The 19,760-nt window shown below is 36.8% G+C and overlaps 2 protein-coding genes across 7 annotated transcripts in view; one reads left to right on the top strand and one right to left on the bottom strand.

Annotated features, from left to right (window-relative positions):
• METTL8 (methyltransferase like 8) overlaps positions 1-19,760 on the bottom strand; it is a 101,291-nt gene that overhangs the window by 43,597 nt on the left and 37,934 nt on the right. The window lies entirely within an intron of this gene.
• DCAF17 (DDB1 and CUL4 associated factor 17) lies at positions 31-18,570 on the top strand. 4 transcript variants are annotated; one of them, XM_027733680.2, is made up of 14 exons: positions 35-528; positions 1,782-1,885; positions 3,249-3,339; positions 4,278-4,420; positions 5,182-5,260; positions 5,407-5,496; positions 7,576-7,683; positions 8,194-8,299; positions 11,722-11,864; positions 13,221-13,330; positions 13,731-13,818; positions 15,479-15,574; positions 16,966-17,121; positions 17,893-18,570. In XM_027733680.2, the coding sequence occupies exons 1-14, from the start codon at positions 364-366 to the stop codon at positions 18,010-18,012; spliced, it is 1,599 nt and encodes a 532-aa protein (XP_027589481.1). In that variant the 5' UTR covers positions 35-363; the 3' UTR covers positions 18,013-18,570. The 4 variants fall into 4 exon arrangements, with proteins under 4 accessions (XP_027589483.1, XP_039243875.1, XP_027589481.1 ...); XM_027733681.2 differs by having other exon boundaries at positions 36-528; positions 15,479-15,562; XM_027733682.2 differs by lacking the exon at positions 17,893-18,570 and having other exon boundaries at positions 31-528; positions 13,731-13,816; positions 16,966-17,052.

Raw genomic sequence — 19,760 nt, forward strand, 5'->3', positions numbered from 1 at the left:
AGTCCGGGCGCGCCGCGCGATTCCGCCCCTGAAAACTACAGTACCCGGCGGGCCACGGGGAGGCGACGGCGGCGCAGGGCTGTTCGTGCCTGCTTTGCGGGAACTCGGCGCTGTGGCGGCGGGGGAAGCGCGGGGAGCGGAGCCCCGTAGGGAGGCCTCGGTGTGCGTCTCTCGGGAGTCAAGGAGCAAGAGGCCGCTCGAGCCTTTCCCCGCTTCGCTTCACCTCTCGCGGGGCTTTGAGAGAAACCCGGGGCGGGCCCGGGCCCAGCAAGGCTGCGCGACCCTCCAAGCGCCAGGCTGGAGCGGGGCAGGAAGGCGAGCCGGGAGCGGGGCAGGAAGGCGGTGCCCCCCCGCCGGCCGGGAATGTGCCCGCAGGCGGCCCCCGGCCGAGTCAGGGCCGCCCCCCGCGCGCCCGGCCCTCACAACGTTTGCCGCGTCCTCGCCCGCAGGGCCCACGGCTTCTATGCCAGGGATGCTGGTGTCGCCCACAGGAAAAACCTGGGACTCCTCAGGAAGATCATGTGTCAGGTAATAGCGGGGCGTTTCGGCGCTGGCTGAATCCCTGCGGGTACTGGCTTTCAGTCGGGGGGACTGAGTGTCAGTGCTTAGCCCAGGTGTTTGAGAAGTCCCTGGTCACGCTGACGAACAAGTTTGGGGAAAAAAAAATCTGCAGTTTTTCTGAGGAGAGTTAGAAATGGTTACATTTACTTCTCGAGTCTCAGACCTAGAAATGTAGAGACGATTATGCTGTGCAAAAACTGCAGAAGCACCTGTAAATCTAATAATTGTGTTATAAATAAGCTTTTGTGAGACTTTATAGCACTTATTTCCCTAAAGTGGCTTCATATTTAATACCAGTATTAAATTCATAGTGCTTAAGAGAGCATCAACGTTAAACTTGAAAGGAGTTCTCACAACTAAGTAAGCTAGTCAGCAGAGTTCTTCAGGTAAACATAACCCTAACCAATCAGTGAATTGATGGTATAATAAAAAAAGGAATTAAACCAATTAGAAACTGAACTCTTTTTTTAATCAGAATGATTACTGCTCCCATGCAGTAGTTGATAGGAATACATTGGAAGTGGAAGGGAATTGGCAGTTATGTTATACTGAAAATACGCTGATTGGAAGTCAGCTGAAGTGTGTTCTAATGTAATTAGATCAATGGGCATGCAAAGTTTATTGAAATAAAAATAGGTACATTTGACCTACACTTTTTTTTTGCAAGACTAGAACCTTTGTTAATGGTATAAAGCTACTGATACCTATAATGCATGCAAGAAACTTTTATGGAAGCAGTTTATTCCATTAACATTTCAGGCACTTTTTGCAAATAACTGCAAACACATTTTTCTACCTTTCACACCAAACACGGCCGGCAAAATGGAATTAGATGTTCAATAAATACAATTAATTCTATATAAAAGAATTCTATGCATATTTAAACTCTGGGGAGTTTAGTTCTTGATTTCAAAAGTCACCATGAAAGTTTAGTTGCCAGCTTCAATGCAGGTGAGATAATGACAGAACATTCCTCACCCATGCTGTCCATTATAGGTAATAAAAAATCTTTTAATTCGGTTAAAAAAAAAAAAAGACAATTTTTCCTTAAGAAAAGTCTTTTAATTTGGTTTAAAAAAATCAAATAAGAATCTCTCTTATATTTTCAACTACAAAGTTTCAATTCATGTAAGTTGTTAAGCTGCAGGAACCAAATAAAATATTTTCCAGAAGCAAAGTTTGTTACAAAAGCCATCCTTATTACAACTACTGTGTTTCAGGAAAGTACTAAATTCAAGAACGTTTGGACAACTCATTCTGCATCTCCTATTGCATATGAAAGAGGAAGAATATACATGGATAATTACCAGTGCTGTATTAGCAGGTAATAAATTTACAATTACAAGGCACCCTGACAGTTTTGAGACTGTGATTCTGTGTTAGACATGTTGCTAACTTTACTCATTCAAATAGCTGCTGTGAATTGAGTGGAATTTACCTAGGAACAAGAAATAACCAGGAGCATAAATCTCTGTTGAATTACATTTAGATGCCCTTGTATTTTAATGTGACACTTGCTTTGATAAAAGAAAGTCTGATCTTACTGGTGCTGTATTAACTTCAGCTTTCAGAGTTCTTTAATAAGAGTGGAAGATTATCACCATTTTATAATCTGGCACTGAAAAGCCAAATGAACAGTAGTTCTCTGTAATCTGGTAACTAGCAGTGTACTAAAGAGTGTGTCCCAAAATCAGGCAATGTAACAAGCCTCATGTCTATGAATTCTGTATAAAATAGGTAAATTATTTTTCATGTGAAAGTACAGCATGCAGAGCATGTGCTGGTTTTTGCTAATTTATTTTGCAGATCAATTCTCTGATCTGATGTACTCTCTTATTCCATCATCAGTTGCAGAAGCACAGGTTAGGAGGCAGCATATGGCAGGGTAGAGGACGGGAAATCTGTGTACACCAGCCCTTCTCCTTGCCCGTCCCTCCTGTGAGGGAAGTAGCATGGTCTTGGAGAACTGCATTGCTGAGTAAGTTGTGGTCAGAGCAGTTTTGAGACATAGAAGTCGTATGATACATAGAAGACAAATTACTCTGTCAGTGTAAACCACTGAGAGTTAATTAAATTAATCTATCACTTGCAGCTGAGATCTAAATCTACTTCTATTCCTGCGTTGTCTGAATGCTTTCAGTACTGGGTTAACCTGTCTAACATCTTTCAGGTTTATCTTTGTCTCATCCTCTTCCAGAGGGGAAAACTATGCACAGTACAAAGCTTTCATTTTAGTTAGTAGGGTTTGTTTAAAAATATCTGAACCTTTATGTTATGAAAGGCAACACTGGAAGAACTGGAGGGGAAGGTTCCAGGATGATCGTTAGTTTCTGAAATATGCTTTCTTTTTAATGTATATCACTAAAGGAAGAATGTTACTATTAAGTTTGTTACTAAAAGAAAACAAAAACAAACCCAAAACAAACAAACAACCCCCCTACCCAAACCATAACACCAAACCAGAAGATATAGAGAAGGTTAGCTTTTAAATGTCACATTATATTAACTATTGTTTATTAGGCCTTATTTTGAGAGAAATTTCATTTATATTTACAGAGTAAAAATAAGACGTTTAGATTTCTGATCTGCCTAAGGAAAAGGCAGGATTTATAAGACTGTATGAAATGACTTGTTGATAGAATGTGGTCTACAAAACAGAATAATGATTATCCATCATTTTCCTCTAGCATTGCACAAGCCCCAAGAATACTTTATCAAAAGTCAAAGTGTGCTAAGTCAGAAAAAATAGAAGATGCTTTATTATTGGAATGCCCACTGGTAAGATTATTTTTTACTCGAGCATTGTTGTGCAAAGTAGTAAATGAATATATTTCAGTGAAATATGTTTAGAATAGAGCACTCTTTCCCTGCAAACTACTTTCTCAATGTTTTATGGAGTTAGGTCATTAAAGGTTTGCAACGTGTGCTGATTTATATTAACTGAACATTTAGAGGTATACTTCTCTGCATTTCTCAGTAGTGCATTCAAATGCTTTTTTGGTAAGTGTTCATGGAAGATTTTATGCCTTTATGCTTATGCAACTAACTCTTAATTCCTTACAAAATAGATTCTGTTTATATTTTTCTTTATTTTTTAAATAGCAAGGACAGTAGCTGGGAGTTTTAGTTTTCACCAGATCTGTTCACATTAAAAAAACGAAAAAGCAGATGCACTGAAGGCCCATTGAAGCAACTCTGCCCAAAATCTGTTCTGCTGTTTCTAATTAATATATTATATAATTTCTCTCCCCCACAAGAAGTTTTTCTCCCATCCAGTGTCCACAGATCTTAGAAATATTAGGCCGATCCTTGAGGTGCATAAAAATGAAGCAGTGTAAATACTTTTCTTAGCAGTTACTGTTGAGTTACCATTGAATGTCTTATTTTGCAATACTTCAACAATTTTCTCTTCAAGACTGGTATCAAATAGATCAATAAGCAGTTACACTTAATTTTTTGCAAGGCAAGGAAGTTTTAAAAGATGTCTTTTCTAGAAAAGGTAACTGTCTTGCAAAAAGTGTGACAACAGATTATTTATGTGATAGATGATTATTTGGCATGGACATGATCTTAGAGATATTGATGCCATTAGCAGGCTGATTTTCCTCGTTTAGCTTTTGAGGAATGTGTATCAAGTTTTGTGTTCTTCTGACTGTGTCCAGATGTTATGTATCCTCCTGGTACAAATATTTTTCTAATAATTTTTTTTTATGCAGGGGGAAATGTTACCAAGTCCCTCAGATTATAAAGCTTCCCTGATAGTCTTGACGGTGCAGAACTGGCTTCTACGTCTCTCTGCTGATAGTGGAGAAGTACTGGAAAAAATATACCTTGCTGGTTCCTGTTGCAAGTCCTTCAGGTATTAAACAACAACTAGGCTTTATATAATTAACAGTCATTAGTATTATAGTGGAGAAGGGAAGTCATGTTTATTTTAGTACCATCCTGTGGCTGACTACAGGTTTGTTAGTCTAGAACGTTACCTGGAGTATTGCTTCTGCATGCTCTTACCTGTAGAAGAATTTTATCAACTTAAGTATTATAGTCTTAAATTTGGTATCAGGTTCCACAAAACCTATGCTACTATTTGCTTTTCTCTGACAACTTTACAGCCTTTAATATTGCAATGGCAACATACCAGGAAAGGACCTTTAAGAGCCGTAGAACAAACCTCAACAAACGTACAAAAAATACATTTAAATTTTGAGCTGTTTTGAACTTGCTAACATTCTTCTCCATTTTGCTCTTTTAAAGCAGAGCAGTTACTGCTTCTGGTAAACTGCTGCTTTTTTTTCAGTTCTCGGAAGAAATTACTTCCTTTAGGCTGAAGGATAAGAAGGCGGTGATTATGAAAGGAAGGAGAAAAACTAAGATGGGAAGTGTTCGTGCTTTCCAAATTTTTCTCACAATCCTGTATGAAATAAGCCATCCCTACTTCTGTGGGTTCTGCACTATTGCAAACAGCAAACATCTTGAGCACCTCTTTCGAATCAAATACTGAAGTTTGCCTGGGCATAGGCATCTGCATAGTTACAGTAGATTACATTTTATGTGAAGTAATATATTTACTAATGAATGGGTTTTTAAGTGATTAAGATAGGCCTTTCTTGTCACAAATAGGTATCTGAGCTGGGATACTCCTCAAGAGGTAATGGTTGTAAAGACAATTCAGAATAAGCTCCCTGCAGCAGCACGGCAGGTATGTTTGTTGAAAAACCATCAATTTTACAATATTGATCAAAAAAATGTACAAGTACAAAGATGGAGACATTATAATTTGTTATTATGGCAGAAGATCAAGGTGTCCTACCATTAATAACTATATTCAATATTGTTCTTTTCCAGGCAGGAATACAACAGTCTGTATTGTTTTATCTTGCTGTATTCCAAGTTTTACCTCTTTCTTTCATTGGAATGCTAGAAATAAACAAAAAGGTAAGTTAATTTCTCCATTAAAGTTGATCCGTACTGTAGTTCTATGACAGTTCTAGTTTAGGCACTTGTTTCAGAATTTCAGAAGCCATACTTACAGCTTGTAAAAGCAGCTGAAACATTAATTAGCAACAGTGTTCTTGTGTCTGATAGGGGCGCTGGGGGCAAGATTCTTAATTCTAATGACCGGAAGAGAAAATGCAAATGCATTCTGTTATTGGGTTACTCTTTGACATGTAGAAGGACTTTAGCCTTTATTTAGAGCAATCGTAAGAATCAGGAAATCCTAAAGTAGACTTCTTTTCACCTCTTTAACGAAAGACAGATGGGCCTCTGACCCAGTCCTAGTAATAGTCTATGAATTCTATACAGTTACAAATTTTTCAAACTTCTGTTATCACTGTTAATGGATAACAAATGTAAATATGTCTTGATTTACCAGTCAAGAGCAAACAACCTTTCTGAGTTCAGTTTGCAACCTGTAAGTAAGAATCTGTATACTGGGAAGCCTAGAGGTAGATGGCAAGTTTTACTGTTCTATTTCAAACCAAGAAAACCCTGGATACAACTTACAAATGGAACTGTAAAAACATGCAAACTCTCTCTTCAAGGTTCTGTGAGGTACAGTCTCGTTTAGGGTCCAGAGCTATGAGTGAGTTTTAGTTCGTGCTAGGTTGGGTTGAGGCTGTAATCGGGACTGGGCTAGCAAGAGAAGGTGTGGGGTTAAACTTTTTCATTTGGGCCCATGAAAGTTTGGGGGCATTGTGTATTGTTCTGCTAGTATTTAGGACTGGAAAAAATATTACCAGTATCAAAGGTATGTCAATCTGGTTAGGAATGACATGCCAGATTCATCACGGTCATAGTAGGCAAAACATCTGGAAGAGTAATGCTTCGGCTGTGTCCGTGCCAAGTACTCACCAGAGAAATTGTTACAACTGGGAATAATGGCAAGGCAGAATTTGGGATGTGAGAATACACCCAGCAGTAGAAGCAACCAGTGAATGCAATGCCAAGCCTGATATAACTACTAGATTATATTAGATTAGGGTTACTGTTTAACACTGCAGAATGCATCTCATGCATCAGCCTTACTGAAATGTTACTCAGTAAATTCTGAATTCAGAGTGGCTAAGGTCTCAAAGATACAAAGTAGACTTCAGAGTTGGAAGACTATTAAGGTTTGTGTCTGGAAGACACTGGGACCTAAGCTAACAAATGTATTGAAAGAGCCATAAGTCTAAATAAAAGGCAAAGTCTCAGGATTGAATATATCTTTCAGAACCAAACAGACCACAAGATCACTGATAGTGTTAAGATGTAGGAGTTTTGCAGCTTTTGGGTTTCTTTATATTTTTTAATTGTTTTTAAGCCTGTTTTAACTGGTTTTATTGCTTTTTTCACATAGTGAGTCAGATTAAAGAAATGAAAACTACATTTCCAAGCATACCTATTGGAAAAATTACAAACATCACATGTTGTTATTCATTAAATATGAAGAATTAGTTTGTGGGGGTTTCTCAGTGATGTGTTAAACAGTGGCACAAATGAATACTGCATAATTATTAAAAGCTTCTCATGTTGTGTCTAATTTGGATTCAGAGAGGATCCTGTACTCTGTGACAGCTGGATAATGTAGTTTTGGTACAGCTGTACAAAGAGCTGTGATTAGACTAGTATTTTACCCTGGTGATAAAGAAAGAAGATCTGAAATCAGGACTTGTAGATTGAGTTGCTAGTTCTGCTAACATTCTTGTGACATACTGGATAATATAATCTATTCATGTATGATAATATCAGGGTAACATGGTATAAAGATATACTGAGAACTGATTAGGGAATGAATCTGCTTGCAGATTATGACTAATCTAACCTTAGGTGTTACAGCAGTGCAAAGTATTCCAGAAACTCAGCAGGACAGATAAATTACAGAAAACTTCATGAACTTAAAACACTGATCATAGGGTTTGATCAGAATAAAAAATGAAAGTGATTGCAAAATTAAGGACATAATGTCACTGTTTTGCATTGTCTCAATTATTTCTTCTCTAATAGAATGCATTTTGCTTCCTTTTATTCCAGATATTTGGTAATAGTGTGACAGATGTTGCTGTTTCTAATGGAATCCTGATTGTAATGTATAGTGTGGGTCTGGTCAGACTCTATAACTTCAAGGCCATTTTGGAACAGGTAATGAAATACATAAGTTTTCATACAGTGCGTGCTATTTTGGGGCAACAAGTCATAAATATTCACATAATGCTGCATAGGTACATGGGGATTGTGTCAAAGGATAGAGTTCCTGCCTAAATTTATTTACAGTCAGAAGATGTAAATGGATACACTATCAGAAAATTCTGCCTGCACTAGTTACAGGTGGCAAAACATGGGGGAGTCAGACAGGCACTTCAGAGGAGTTATGTAAACGTTAGACCAGATGTGCTCCTCTTTACACACCTAGCCTGTAGCTTTAGATGATTGTTAAGGCCAAAAACTGGTGGGTGTGGAAGATATATCTCAAACAGAACTGCAGGGAGCCTTTGGAGTTTATATCCTTCCAATCAAAAATCGAACGTTGATTCAAAAATAAGACCTCGAGCAGTATCTAACAGGATAAAGAATGCAGTAGCAATGGAGCAGTAAAACTAAACAGTAAGTAAATATGCATCAATAAAGCTAAATTGTTGTGTGTTCTTTTAGTTCATGGAACAGCCGTTTGATTTGGGACAAGAATTCAACTGGAATGGTCAGGTGGGAGTTGTAGGAAAGTATCCATTTGGTCTTCCATGTAACATTAAAATAACAGGTAATTATGATCTTTGTATTATCTTGGCTGGTGGCTTTTATGATTTAATTATTACTTATTTCACACCAAGAAAATTAAAGCTATTGTGCTTATATTGTGCCATAGCTATATTTCTGGATTTACATTATAGTAAAAGTGTGGTTTGCTTTAGTTGTAATTACAATTATAATTATATAAGACTACCTAGAAAACTATTACAGCAACTAAGCTATCTGAAAAACTTCATAAGCAATGCATGAAATGGAAACTTCTTCCTCATTTCTGAGACACAACTGCTCTTGGGAAAGAGGAAGGGCTAGGATAGCTGCTAGTAGCACCCAGAAACAGTACATGGTATGTAAGCAAACATGTGAGAACATTTAATCTAATTTGCAGAGGAAATTTAAGAAAACTGAATACAATTTGTCTGACTTGCATTTTGGTAATTCTAGGTTGTCAGAAATGTGCCAGTTTCAGTAAAATTAGTTCCTGAGAACAAATTATTAAAAACAATTCTTATGCCTTAAATCATTAACTTAAAAATGTTCTGCTTTGTGTAATGACTATAATTTCTCTGAAATCAGACAGTGATTTCTGTTGGTGCATTTAAGATTAGAATTTGGTGCTAAGATTCTTAATGAGTGACCGAAGACTGACACTTTCTTTGAAACAAAAATACATTCTCACAAGTTCACACTCAAGGCACTTGCAAAGAAAAAAAGAAGTAAAGAAAGAAAAAAAAAGTTGGTTTCACAAATATCAAAGAATGCATTCTTTTAGTTCTTTAATTTTGAAGGTTTTTCTATTTAATGTTTTTTACAGGTGATTGTCCACATAAAAAATGCTTTTGATCTTTATATTCTTCAACTGTCAGATAATAAGAAACAAACCATCCAGATTTACATAAAAATGAGGGAATACATACAATACAGACTTACATAGTAAAGGCTTTCAGTTAAAATGCAATGTTTTATCAACACAAAGTAATAGGTTGCTATAATTGATGTCTCAGTTTCTGCAAAGGGAAATTTTTCCTCTTTTTTCTCTCTCTCAGTCTGCGAAACCACCATTTAATATTATGGGCCCTGTGGAAAACACGCTTATAGATCATTGTAGTTTTTAGTTTTGAGATTTAAAACCAGTGTACTGGCAAAACCATTTTTGATCTTGAATTCTATGCAAGAGCTTGTGGAAGTTTTGAACTCATGACACACATTTGCCATGGCTGCTCTTTGCAGATACTTGTATCTCTGTGGGTTTCGAGTTGTTTTCTTCTAAGAGCAAGATGGCCAAATGCTTCAGTGAGCAAGATCTTAAGATCTTATTTCAGAGTTTAGGCTTGTATTTACTATAACTTAATTGTGTGTCATCTTCCTTCTTATTTAGTCCTAGCCTCCCTACAGAAATTGCCTGAAGGGATGGCCATTATTACAGTACTGTTTTTGTGGTGTGAGATACCCAAAAAGAAGTGTATAGAGATCAAAATTATGTACTTGCCACTTCATTTACACCTGTTAACTGGTGAGGAATTTGATTTTGGTCACAGTGGAAGGAATGGAAAAGTACCTATAAATCTTCATTATGTAACTTCTAAAGGTCCAGAACTTAAAACTAGTTTGATTTATTTTTAGAGGATACAGTAATTTCATAAGAAAACAAGGAAGAAGATACTTTGTAGATTTTTTTTTTTAGAGCAAATACTTATTAGTGCTGCCATGAACTACTTTATGACTTTATTTTAGATGAGTGTGGAAAGTTTTAAGGAAGTGAACAAAGAAGCTCAACTGGAGATTGAAAACTGGCAAGACTTGGGAAGGAACTTGCAAACAATAAAACGGGTGTTAAGCAACGAGAGCGAGGGACACACAGCAGGAGAGTTGAGGCAGCAGAGTGACATTATCACAGTGGTTTAAGTGGCTATGATCTTGCAAATCTTTGCCAAATGAACATAAAAAGAAAGGCATATTTTATCAACAGTCTATACTGCTCAGGATTGATATACTACTTAATTGTACCATACATATACATATTTAATTGTATCATTTAGTCCATCTACCAGAATTTTTGAGGAACCTTGCTAGATATTTTATTTTAAAAGTTGGTAGGACTAAATGTTAACAAATTTTCTTAACTCATTTTTCATTTTCTGACTGATTTTAATATCAGTAGGTCCTCTGCTTATGCTTCCATCTTCAATATTCTCTACATTTTCAGCAGATGCCTGAGTTTTTTATAACTTTGTTATATCTTGCACAGAATCTCCCATTTCCTATATGTTAGTCCAAAAGACAGCTAGACAACTAGCCACTTTCCAGCTCAGGAAAGACTTCATTTCCATTGGCAGTGAACTAATTCCATTCGATCTATATGCTGGACACATGAACAAAGGAAGAAGAGAGAAGTGAGAAGCACTCTGTAAACACAGTATCTCATGTCATGTGACATCTCAGCACCGTTGGCTAGAACCTGGATAATTATCTAGACTAAGCAGGATAAGAACAAGTCTAAATTTGGATAAAACCTTTGGCACACAGGAGTCCAGATAAGAACATTGCTCTCCTCACAGTAATTCAGTTTGTGTTTTTATACTCTGCCAGTTTAAATGCCTCTTGAAACTGCAGATTTTCTCCACATTTTGTCAGTTTTTTTCCCCAGCTTTTCTTTGTATTGTTAGAAAGAACTGATCTTCAGTCTAAAATTGATTCAGTTATGGCAGCTGTAGAAATGGCTTTAATTTAGCTCGTTGTCAGAAGTTGTAAAGTTCTGTGTGGTCCATTTCGTTCAAAGATGCTTCTCTCATTTACTAAACAGAAGACTTGTAAGAATGGCATATTACATCTCTATAATTTATCCCAACTGAACTGAAAAGGAAAACTAAAAAAACATTAATTACAAAAATTTCCATATTTTTATTGATTATAGATTGCATTCATTGTGGTTCACACTATTTTGTTGTATTACACAAAAGGAGAAAGAATATTCAGATTCTGCATTTAATGCTGTTATTTGAGACTGCTGCCTGCTGTTTCCAGCTATTTATGGCTATTTTTCCCAAGAGAATATTGACCCTTTTGATATGGTCTTTTGATCTGTTCATGTGTACATCCTTTCTCAGTCAGATGAACTGGATTAATTTTAATTATTTGCTATGTCTTTGCTCATCCAGCTCATTTGGAGTGAAGTAAATCAAAGGTATTAGAAGAGCAGTTCAGCATCAAGGTCTGAGAAGGCAGTAACCCTCCACAGGGAGCTGCAGATTTGTGCTTGGACGTTAGCTGAGGTAGCATAGCTGGTGCTGGAAAAAAGTTCACAGCCAATGCACTTCCACCAGTCTTCAAAAGTTCTGAACAATTAGTAGCTTTACTGGAATTTAGAATTGTAAGGATCAATGGAATTATGATTGTTCTGCTACTAATGGTGTTAACATTACCGAATGTTTGCAGATACCCCACCTTTGCTATTTGAAGCATCTTCTCTGGAGAATGCATTTCAAATTGGAGGTTACCCTTGGCATTATATCATCACACCTAACAAGAAAAAACATAAAGGAGTCTTCCATATTTGTTCTCTGAAAGACAATACTTTGGTAATATATTCAGATAGCAGCTTCTCTGAAATTAATGTGTATCATGTCTGTCTTCATCTCTTATTCTGAGTAGCATTTGAGGTAATAATACCCTTGTTTTCCAATGTGGTGCTTTTGCAGGGATCACCCCAGAGTATCAAATCAGCTATCCCATGGAGTCATGTGTAAAATGTTTCCTTCTGAATTAGTACTGCTTCTCATATTTCCTTCATTCCAATGTAATAGTGGCACTGTCAGGTCTACACAGCAAACTGTACACAGCAAACTGTAACATCTTAATGCACTTCTGCATAGTCAGCCTACCAAATGCTGACTAAAGAATTATTTTAAATTTTAAGAAATTGCAGAATAAATTTCCTTAATGTTTGTAGTTTATTTTTGATTTTTGCCTTCTGAATCTCCCTAGAAAGACTTCATTGCTCAGTTTAATCCCTCTCTGTCCCTAGAAAGGTTTTATGACTCAGTATAATCTATTCCTAATTATTTTTATGTATTGTTCTTCAGATATTCTTTTGTGTGAGCTCTCTATCTCGGCTTTTATTTTTAACCTGGAGTTGACCTGAAGATTCTGTAATACAAGCAGCTTCTAGGCCTGTTCAGAGTTCTTGACTAAATAAGTCTCATCTGTAGATGTCCTTATCTCTTTTGCTAGCCTGATCAAATCAATGATTTCCCCTCCTATGTCTTATTTTCAAAACTGTTGTTTCACAACTCTAGCTGAAGATCAATTTTGATTAAAATGGACATGTACAATCCTTTCTTATCTGTTTTTTTCTATGTGGGTTCATATGTTTGAAAATTTGAATGATCAATGTCAGCTAAATTTACCAACAAAAAGCTACTGCCAGAGTCCCAAGGTTTTAACCAGCTTGCATCTGATTGCTGAAATCACGAGCTGTCCCAGGCTTACATGCTCCACAAATAATTTGCACAAAAGAGGCTAAGCCTGAGGTTTGAAGCTCAAGTCAAACTTTGTGCTAATGTTTGTCTCATGTCTTGACACATCCCATGTCTTGGGTATTCAGATTGCTGAAATTGTTGATGTGTTTGCAGAGTGTAGGCTAATCTTCATTTTGCTTAGTTTCAGGAGAGAAAGGACTATATATAGCTAAGATACAAGGTCATTGCTTATTGCATATTAAAAATGTTAAAACTGTTCCATGGAATGTCTTGAGAATTGGAACTGAGTCTTTTTATTATTGTTGTTATTATTATTGTTCCACTGCCATCCTTTCTGGTCATGATTAGGAGCAATACTTAAAAAACCTTCAGAGGTATGTAGTGAGGAGCTCAGTATTTCCTCTTTAATTAGGTCTGTGAGACTTTCAAAATACTAATATTCCTTTTCTTCTTCAGGCAAAAAATGGCATACAGGATATGAAATGCTGTTCACTTGAACCTGACTGGATATATTTCCATCCAGATATGTCAGGTAGAATAATCCACGTGGGACCAAATTTGATAAAGTATGAGCTTCTTTTTTTTTTCAAATCTTATTTTCATCAGAGCAGAGGTTGCATAACTGCACAAATTCAGTAGTTTGACAGTTTGCAGGCCCAAGCACTCATTAAACTATAGAAACTGTAAAATGTCTTAAATTTGTCAGAAGTTCTGGTAGAAACATCTGCAGATTTCTATGTGATGAATGTGGGCACTGGAGGCCAGAGTCTAGATTTTTATATGAAAAATGTTCAAGGACCACTGTGTTAAAATGTCATTGATAAACATAAATTACAAAAATAATTGATTTCCATTACACTTATTTCTGATGTTTTTATGTACACAATTTAAAAAGATTATATAGAAGTGTTGTGGTAGGCAGATTAGAATACGTGACTGACTTTGTAATTTCTGTTTCTTTTGTAGAGTCTTGAAGCTTAAGGAAGTTAAAAATCGTACAGATCAGATGGAGATTGCAGAAGATTTTACGATTGTAGCCAACAGAGAAAACTGTGTGAGTTTAGTGTCTGAGATCACAATGTATGATTTTGAGCAATACACGGGAGTTTTGCATATGAGTAATCACTGTGTTTTATGGGCTCAATTCAAGGTTTATTGAAAGACATTCTGTGTCGTCATCAGAGTTTAAAAAAATTTTTGAAAACAGTAACATTTTCAGGATAGATTTCTAAAACCTCCAGTCTTTAGTTTTCAGCATTCTTTATGGTGTGCAGTATCACATGTATCATGGATATAAAACATACTTAATAGATGATAACAGATTTCCTTCAAATGAAGGCACCACGAAGTGATAATTGTGTGCCTCTCTGGTGCTCAGGTAAGTTGATCATCATGGCTGGGCTTCGCGAACGAAGATTTGGGAAGGCTCTATCCACATTTGCTACAGGCACGCTGGTGGCTTATGAGGCCAATACGTGACAGACATATCCGATTGCAAAAGGCATACAAATGCTAGAAATGTTTCAAGTCCCTCATAACTTAGGGGTAGGTCTTCATAAGACAACAAAGACAATACGTTGCTTCCAAAAGTCTGTTTCTTTTCCTGGCCGTGCACACCTGTCACTCTCTTGTGACAGGTTTGGCATTCAGCTAACTCTTGGTGAGCCAAATCAGTGCACTACAATAGAAAAGGTGAGTGCTTGTCTGCTTGCTTGGTGAGCTGAACTGGAGCAGAACAGAACTGAATCATCAGTGGATCAGAAGAGTGCAGAAAGGTAGAATCAAGTGGTGAGGAGATGATCTAAACCTACTGGTAGGACTGAGCTCTTAAATCACCTCAGTTGTTTTGTGAAGTCTTTTGTGATGTGAAATCACAAAGACAATCTAACATCAAAAAGGTTAAAGAGCACACTCATGAAGAAAATTTTTTTATAATGGCTGGAACCGTCATTTTGCTTCAGCAGACAAGGTTATGTCTTACCTACTAGCAGGTTTTTAGTTTGAGTACTGTAAGATGCCTGGAAACCGGTCATACTAAAATTTTGAACCTTTTGCAGAAAAAGGTTTGTGTATTGAAAATCTACACAAACTCAGGAGTAAATCTTCCACTGAATTCAGGAACTGAAAGCTAGGTCATCTAATGACTTGCCATACTGGTTTTTTAGGGTTTGTTTGGGTAACTTCTGTTACAGTAAGAACAAAGAAATATGAGTTTTAATCCTGTTTGTGCTGTGCCTATTCCTTTTGACTTCCATTGTGACATTGATAACCCAGTTTTGAATGTTTCTTGTGGTAAAGAAGCCCAGTGGAAGCAGCCGTGGTGGTTTAAGATGCTACTTTTCCCATCTTCTGCAACTAAGAGTTTAAGAAGCAAGCTGATGGTGACTTTGCTGTGTCAATTCTCATTACAGCATCTTAGTTTCAGACACTTCTGTTCTAAAAATTATGGTAGCTGAGAACCTTTGCCACCTCTACAGGACGTCCTGAGAACTTCTGAATATGAGTAAATATCAATAATACCTCAATTAAAGTCACTGAGTTCATGAAGCCTCATAAAGAAGCCATAAGCAGCACGAGGGTGATGCACAGCTAACGAGTGAAACAAGGTCTGAGAGATTAAAACAAGCTCAGAAAGCAAAATATAGGAAATTGTCAAAAAGATGGACACTAAAATGCTCTGAAGTCTAGAGACACTTCTCTATGTTTCTCCAAAGGTGAACAACACTGTTACTGTAACAGCTTCTGGTCGAGTGGTGAAAAAGCGTTTTAACTTGCTGGATGATGACCCAGAACAAGAGGTAACTGATGCAGTGAGTAAGACCACTTCATGGATTATTTTAGATGGTTAGCTATCCAGAAGTCATTCTTGTTTCAGGTGCAGTGGGTATAACCATTAGCTATGTACGTCTTTGAGTTCTTTATTCCTCTTCTGTGTCTGTCTTCTCAACTTCTAATTGCTTCAAATGCTCTGTCATCTTTTCTTCTTAGTTGACATTTGAGCTATGGATTTTCTCTTTCTTGCAAGAACTGCTCTTATGCCCCACGATACCATCATAACTCCATGTGACTTCAGTGGCAAAGAAAGGAGATATTAATGTGACAAACCATTACTCTTTTCTCCATTCAAATATCTCCTTTAAATGTTTCTTACAAAGCATTTTATGAAATGAAAGAAATTTTTTTTTCTCTGCTTTAGGTTCCTCTTGTCTTTGATGTAATATCTCTAAACTGCATTTTCCTTTCCCAGTTACTTTGATTAGATTGCAGGAAAAGGTATTTAACACTTTTCCTTTAAGTAACTGCTTCTTGAGAATGAAAACGCCACATGCCTTGGTGTTGAGTCTTCAAGAGGTTGTGAAAAATATTTTTTAGCTCTCTGTCTAGAGCTGAAGCTGTAATTGTCATAAGCGCAACAGTTAAAATGCATCAGTTTCTGGCAGTCACTTCTTTTTTTCTGAGAGAATACGGTAAAACTACAGCACAGTCCAATATAACCCTTAAGGGTCTGCAGTTCATTTCTATCCACTTTTTCTTTTAACCATAATAAAAATAGTCTACACACTCTTTTTTTCCCCTGCTGTTACACTTTACTTGGGATTCCAGTAGATGTTTTTACATTATGGAAGAAAAAGACTGGCGTGAATTTAAAGAGTGTGTCACAGTGAAATAAAGGCAATTAAGTTAGTTCACAGTCTTTACATTTTGGTCTCAGTTCTTCACTGACACACTCTGTGGAGCAAGAGAGAGCTCTGAACAGAACATAGAAATATTCATGTGAATGGAATTACCCTAATATACTCATCCTCTCAAAACCAGTAAAGGTTTTAAGCTACACTGTCTCTACCATGTCTGCATCAAGAGCTTAACTATATTTCTTCTGCCACTTTAGAAGTACCTTTTTTCTATATCCTGTATGTTATATATAAAAATACATCTACTTGCATATTAGGATTCTTCAGAATATCACTTTATTTTCTCCTGCTTAAGGAATTTCACTGAAATACACTGGACAACTTGTGTTGGGAAAGATGCCTGTTGGGTATCAGTGTCCCAAAGTTTTCTTTGTCACACCAGAAGACTTAAGAACTAGAATTTTTCCAATTCTGCTTTCACCAGAAAGAAAAAAGAGCTATTCAATTTAGGTGGAGGGGAATGTGAATTTACGTTTGATTTCTAAACTTGAGGTTTTGTTTTTCCTAAGACATTCAAAATCGTGGATTATGAAGATGAACTGGATTTATTATCCACTGTGGCAGTTACTCAGATAGGAGCTGATGGAAGAGCTCACCTCGATTTTCATTGTAATGAACATGGGATTCTCCTTAAGAGTATTCCATTCCGGGAGTCCTGGGATGTGGTGAGGAAAATTCCTGTCTTTTGTTCACACTGTCTCTTCCCTATACTCGTTTACCTGCCATTTTTGTTCAGATTTGAAGCAAATACATAAATAGTGTTGCCAAAGGATGAGATTTGTATAAAATAATAATTACAAACTCTAAAATTGTAAGTATTCCATCAGACAGTAGCTCATTTATCTGAAAATCTCCATTATTTGAAATTATTATTCTTTTTGTTTGTTGATTTGTTTGGGTTTTTTGGTTGGGGAAAGGGCTGTCCTTATGTATTTCTGAAGTATTTATCAACTTAAATACTCACCCTATGGCTAGTTTCATCAGATTAACTTTACAACTTGTAAATAATTTCACTATTTTAGCTTGAACTACTCATGCGTAGAATTAAGCATGGACCTCCCTGTGTGTGTATTTGGAGAGATGGAATGGGCTGTTCATACAGTCCAAGTTTAGGTGGACATCCAACTTAGATGGTCTGAAATTTTCAGCACCTTTGCACCTCTTTTATCATTGACTGCATAGGCAACTTGGTATCTTAAATCAGATGCATCTAATTGCAGTTAGATGCCTAAAATAGGTATGTGAGAAACCTCTCAAAGTTTTAAAATGCTGTCCTTTATCTGGAAGGGCAATCTCTGTGTATCCCCACAAAAATCCTGCCTGATCATGGAGGTCACCAATGTTAAATATTTTTTTGTTCCTCATGGAAAATGGTATGGATATTAACAAGTTGTGGAAACAGAGACTACAATCCAAATTTTTTTTTCTCATTTCAGACTTACAGTCATGAAGTTTACTTCGACAAAGACCTTGTATTACATATAGAACAGAAGCCTAACAGGAGATTCAGTTGTTACGTTTACCAAATGGTCTGTGATACTGCAAAAGATGATTAATGTTCAAGCCATGAAAAAACAGAAAGTGTTTTGTAAAAAAGGAGGGAGAACTTTTGAATATATTTAAACCATAACAACTACAGAGACTTCAGTTTGGATGTTATTTAAGGACTCCATACATAGAGAGTAGTCAGCTACTGTTTTTCTGGCAGGATTTAATCGTAACATTTTGTACTGCTACAAGAGGTTTGGGGTTCTTTTTTCTTTGTAACACTGTACACTTGCCTGTAGTCCATAATGGCTCTTCATGTATTCACCAGTTCATTAATGCTAGGTGCAGCATTTATTGCTTCTCTTGAGCAATAGGATTGAAATACTGGACATCAAGGAAAAAGATGTGGACTTACTGATTATCTGCCATCTGCCGTGATCTGTCTTACATAGTTTTACCTATGCAACTCTAATATAGACTGTCAATTAAACAAAGTATATAAAACTGTCTAGGATAAATTTTATATGTAGCATGAAAATTGCAGTGTTACCATTAAACCACTTAGACAAAAACCTTCTCTTGCTTTTGTGTGAGAAATAAAATCAAGCAGGTTTTCTGGTTGTGTATGTGTTGGTTTAAAGAGAAATATTAATGATGTGGTTTACTGTCTTTTTAATATATATTTTTACAGATACATATAGCAGTTCTCTGGTTCTCCCTGTGCCAAGGGTCAGGAGTTGTCAGGAGTCTGAGCCAAAGCTCCCAGCTGCTCACCCTGATCACTGCGTGCATCCTGCCTGATGCATGGGAGTGCCATGTGGTATATTCAGAATCTGCAGAGTGTGGGCTTTCATTTTAAATTAAAAAGCACCCACAACAAAACTCAGGCTGTAGACTTCATGGTGATAAAGAGTGTTTCCAAATGCAAGCCAAAGATGGGCTCAAGAGAATAGCTCTTGGAGGGCATGACCAACATCTAATTTTTCACTACCACCACCATCATCATGACTGTGGTAATTCTAAATGGAAATATTCTTTTTACTCCAAGCTTAACTAATTAAGCATGGATCATTCTAGAAGATGCAATAGGGAAGAGCTCTAGAAGAATGATAAAAATTTTCTATTTTGAGTTTTTAGAAAAAGTGTAATGCAAGAGAAGAAGTGAACTACAATTGTGGAAAGAAAAAACAACAAGAAATGGACATTTATGAAGATAATGAAACAGCAGTAGTAATAAAGGGCAGCAGCAACACCTAATTTCCACCCTGGCTTCCATAAATTTTCGCTTAGTGTCCAGGAAAGAACACCTGTCCATTACCTGCTATTTTATAAGTAACTACATAACTAATATATGAAGGTAATGAGTCTATAAGGCAGAAGACCCAAATCTCAAGCAGTTACTTAAGATGCGTTTTATGCTCATTTCTGTTTGGGTTATTGAAGCAGTTCCTCCTAGAAAAAGACATTTAAACTTCATTGTTTATTAAATTTCAAGGGTTTGCTATGCTTCCCAGTGGCTTATTCTTAAATTAGTACAGACTTCTGAATTGATATTCTGGTAAATCTGTAAATGTACATCAGTATCCAAAAATGCAGCAATTTGTAATGACCAAAAGGCAGCCCAGACTTTGATGAAGATTGTGGGATCTCAGGTAAGAAATTCTATCACTCTAAACACTCGCCGTGTTGCTGCACTGCAGATAATGGCAGATGTTCCATCCTGGAAGATCACACATAGACATTTTCATTCAGAAACAGGAGTATTTTGCTTTAAAACACCTTGAAAGCTATTTAAGAATAAAGAATCCCCAGTAAT

The sequence above is a fragment of the Pipra filicauda genome, unplaced genomic scaffold, assembly GCF_003945595.2.
Source record: "Pipra filicauda isolate LSUMZ 115617 unplaced genomic scaffold, ASM394559v2 scaffold5_size6683894_pilon, whole genome shotgun sequence".
Lineage (NCBI taxonomy): Eukaryota > Metazoa > Chordata > Aves > Passeriformes > Pipridae > Pipra > Pipra filicauda.

Coding starts and splice junctions, on each gene's coding strand:
- DCAF17 (XM_027733680.2), top strand. CDS start 364: ATGTGCCCGCAGGCGGCCCCCGGCCGAGTCAGGGCCGCCCCCCGCGCG. Junction 1,886..3,248: donor TACCAGTGCTGTATTAGCAG/GTAATAAATTTA, acceptor ATTTTCCTCTAG/CATTGCACAAGCCCCAAGAA. Junction 17,122..17,892: donor TCCGGGAGTCCTGGGATGTG/GTGAGGAAAATT, acceptor TTCTCATTTCAG/ACTTACAGTCATGAAGTTTA.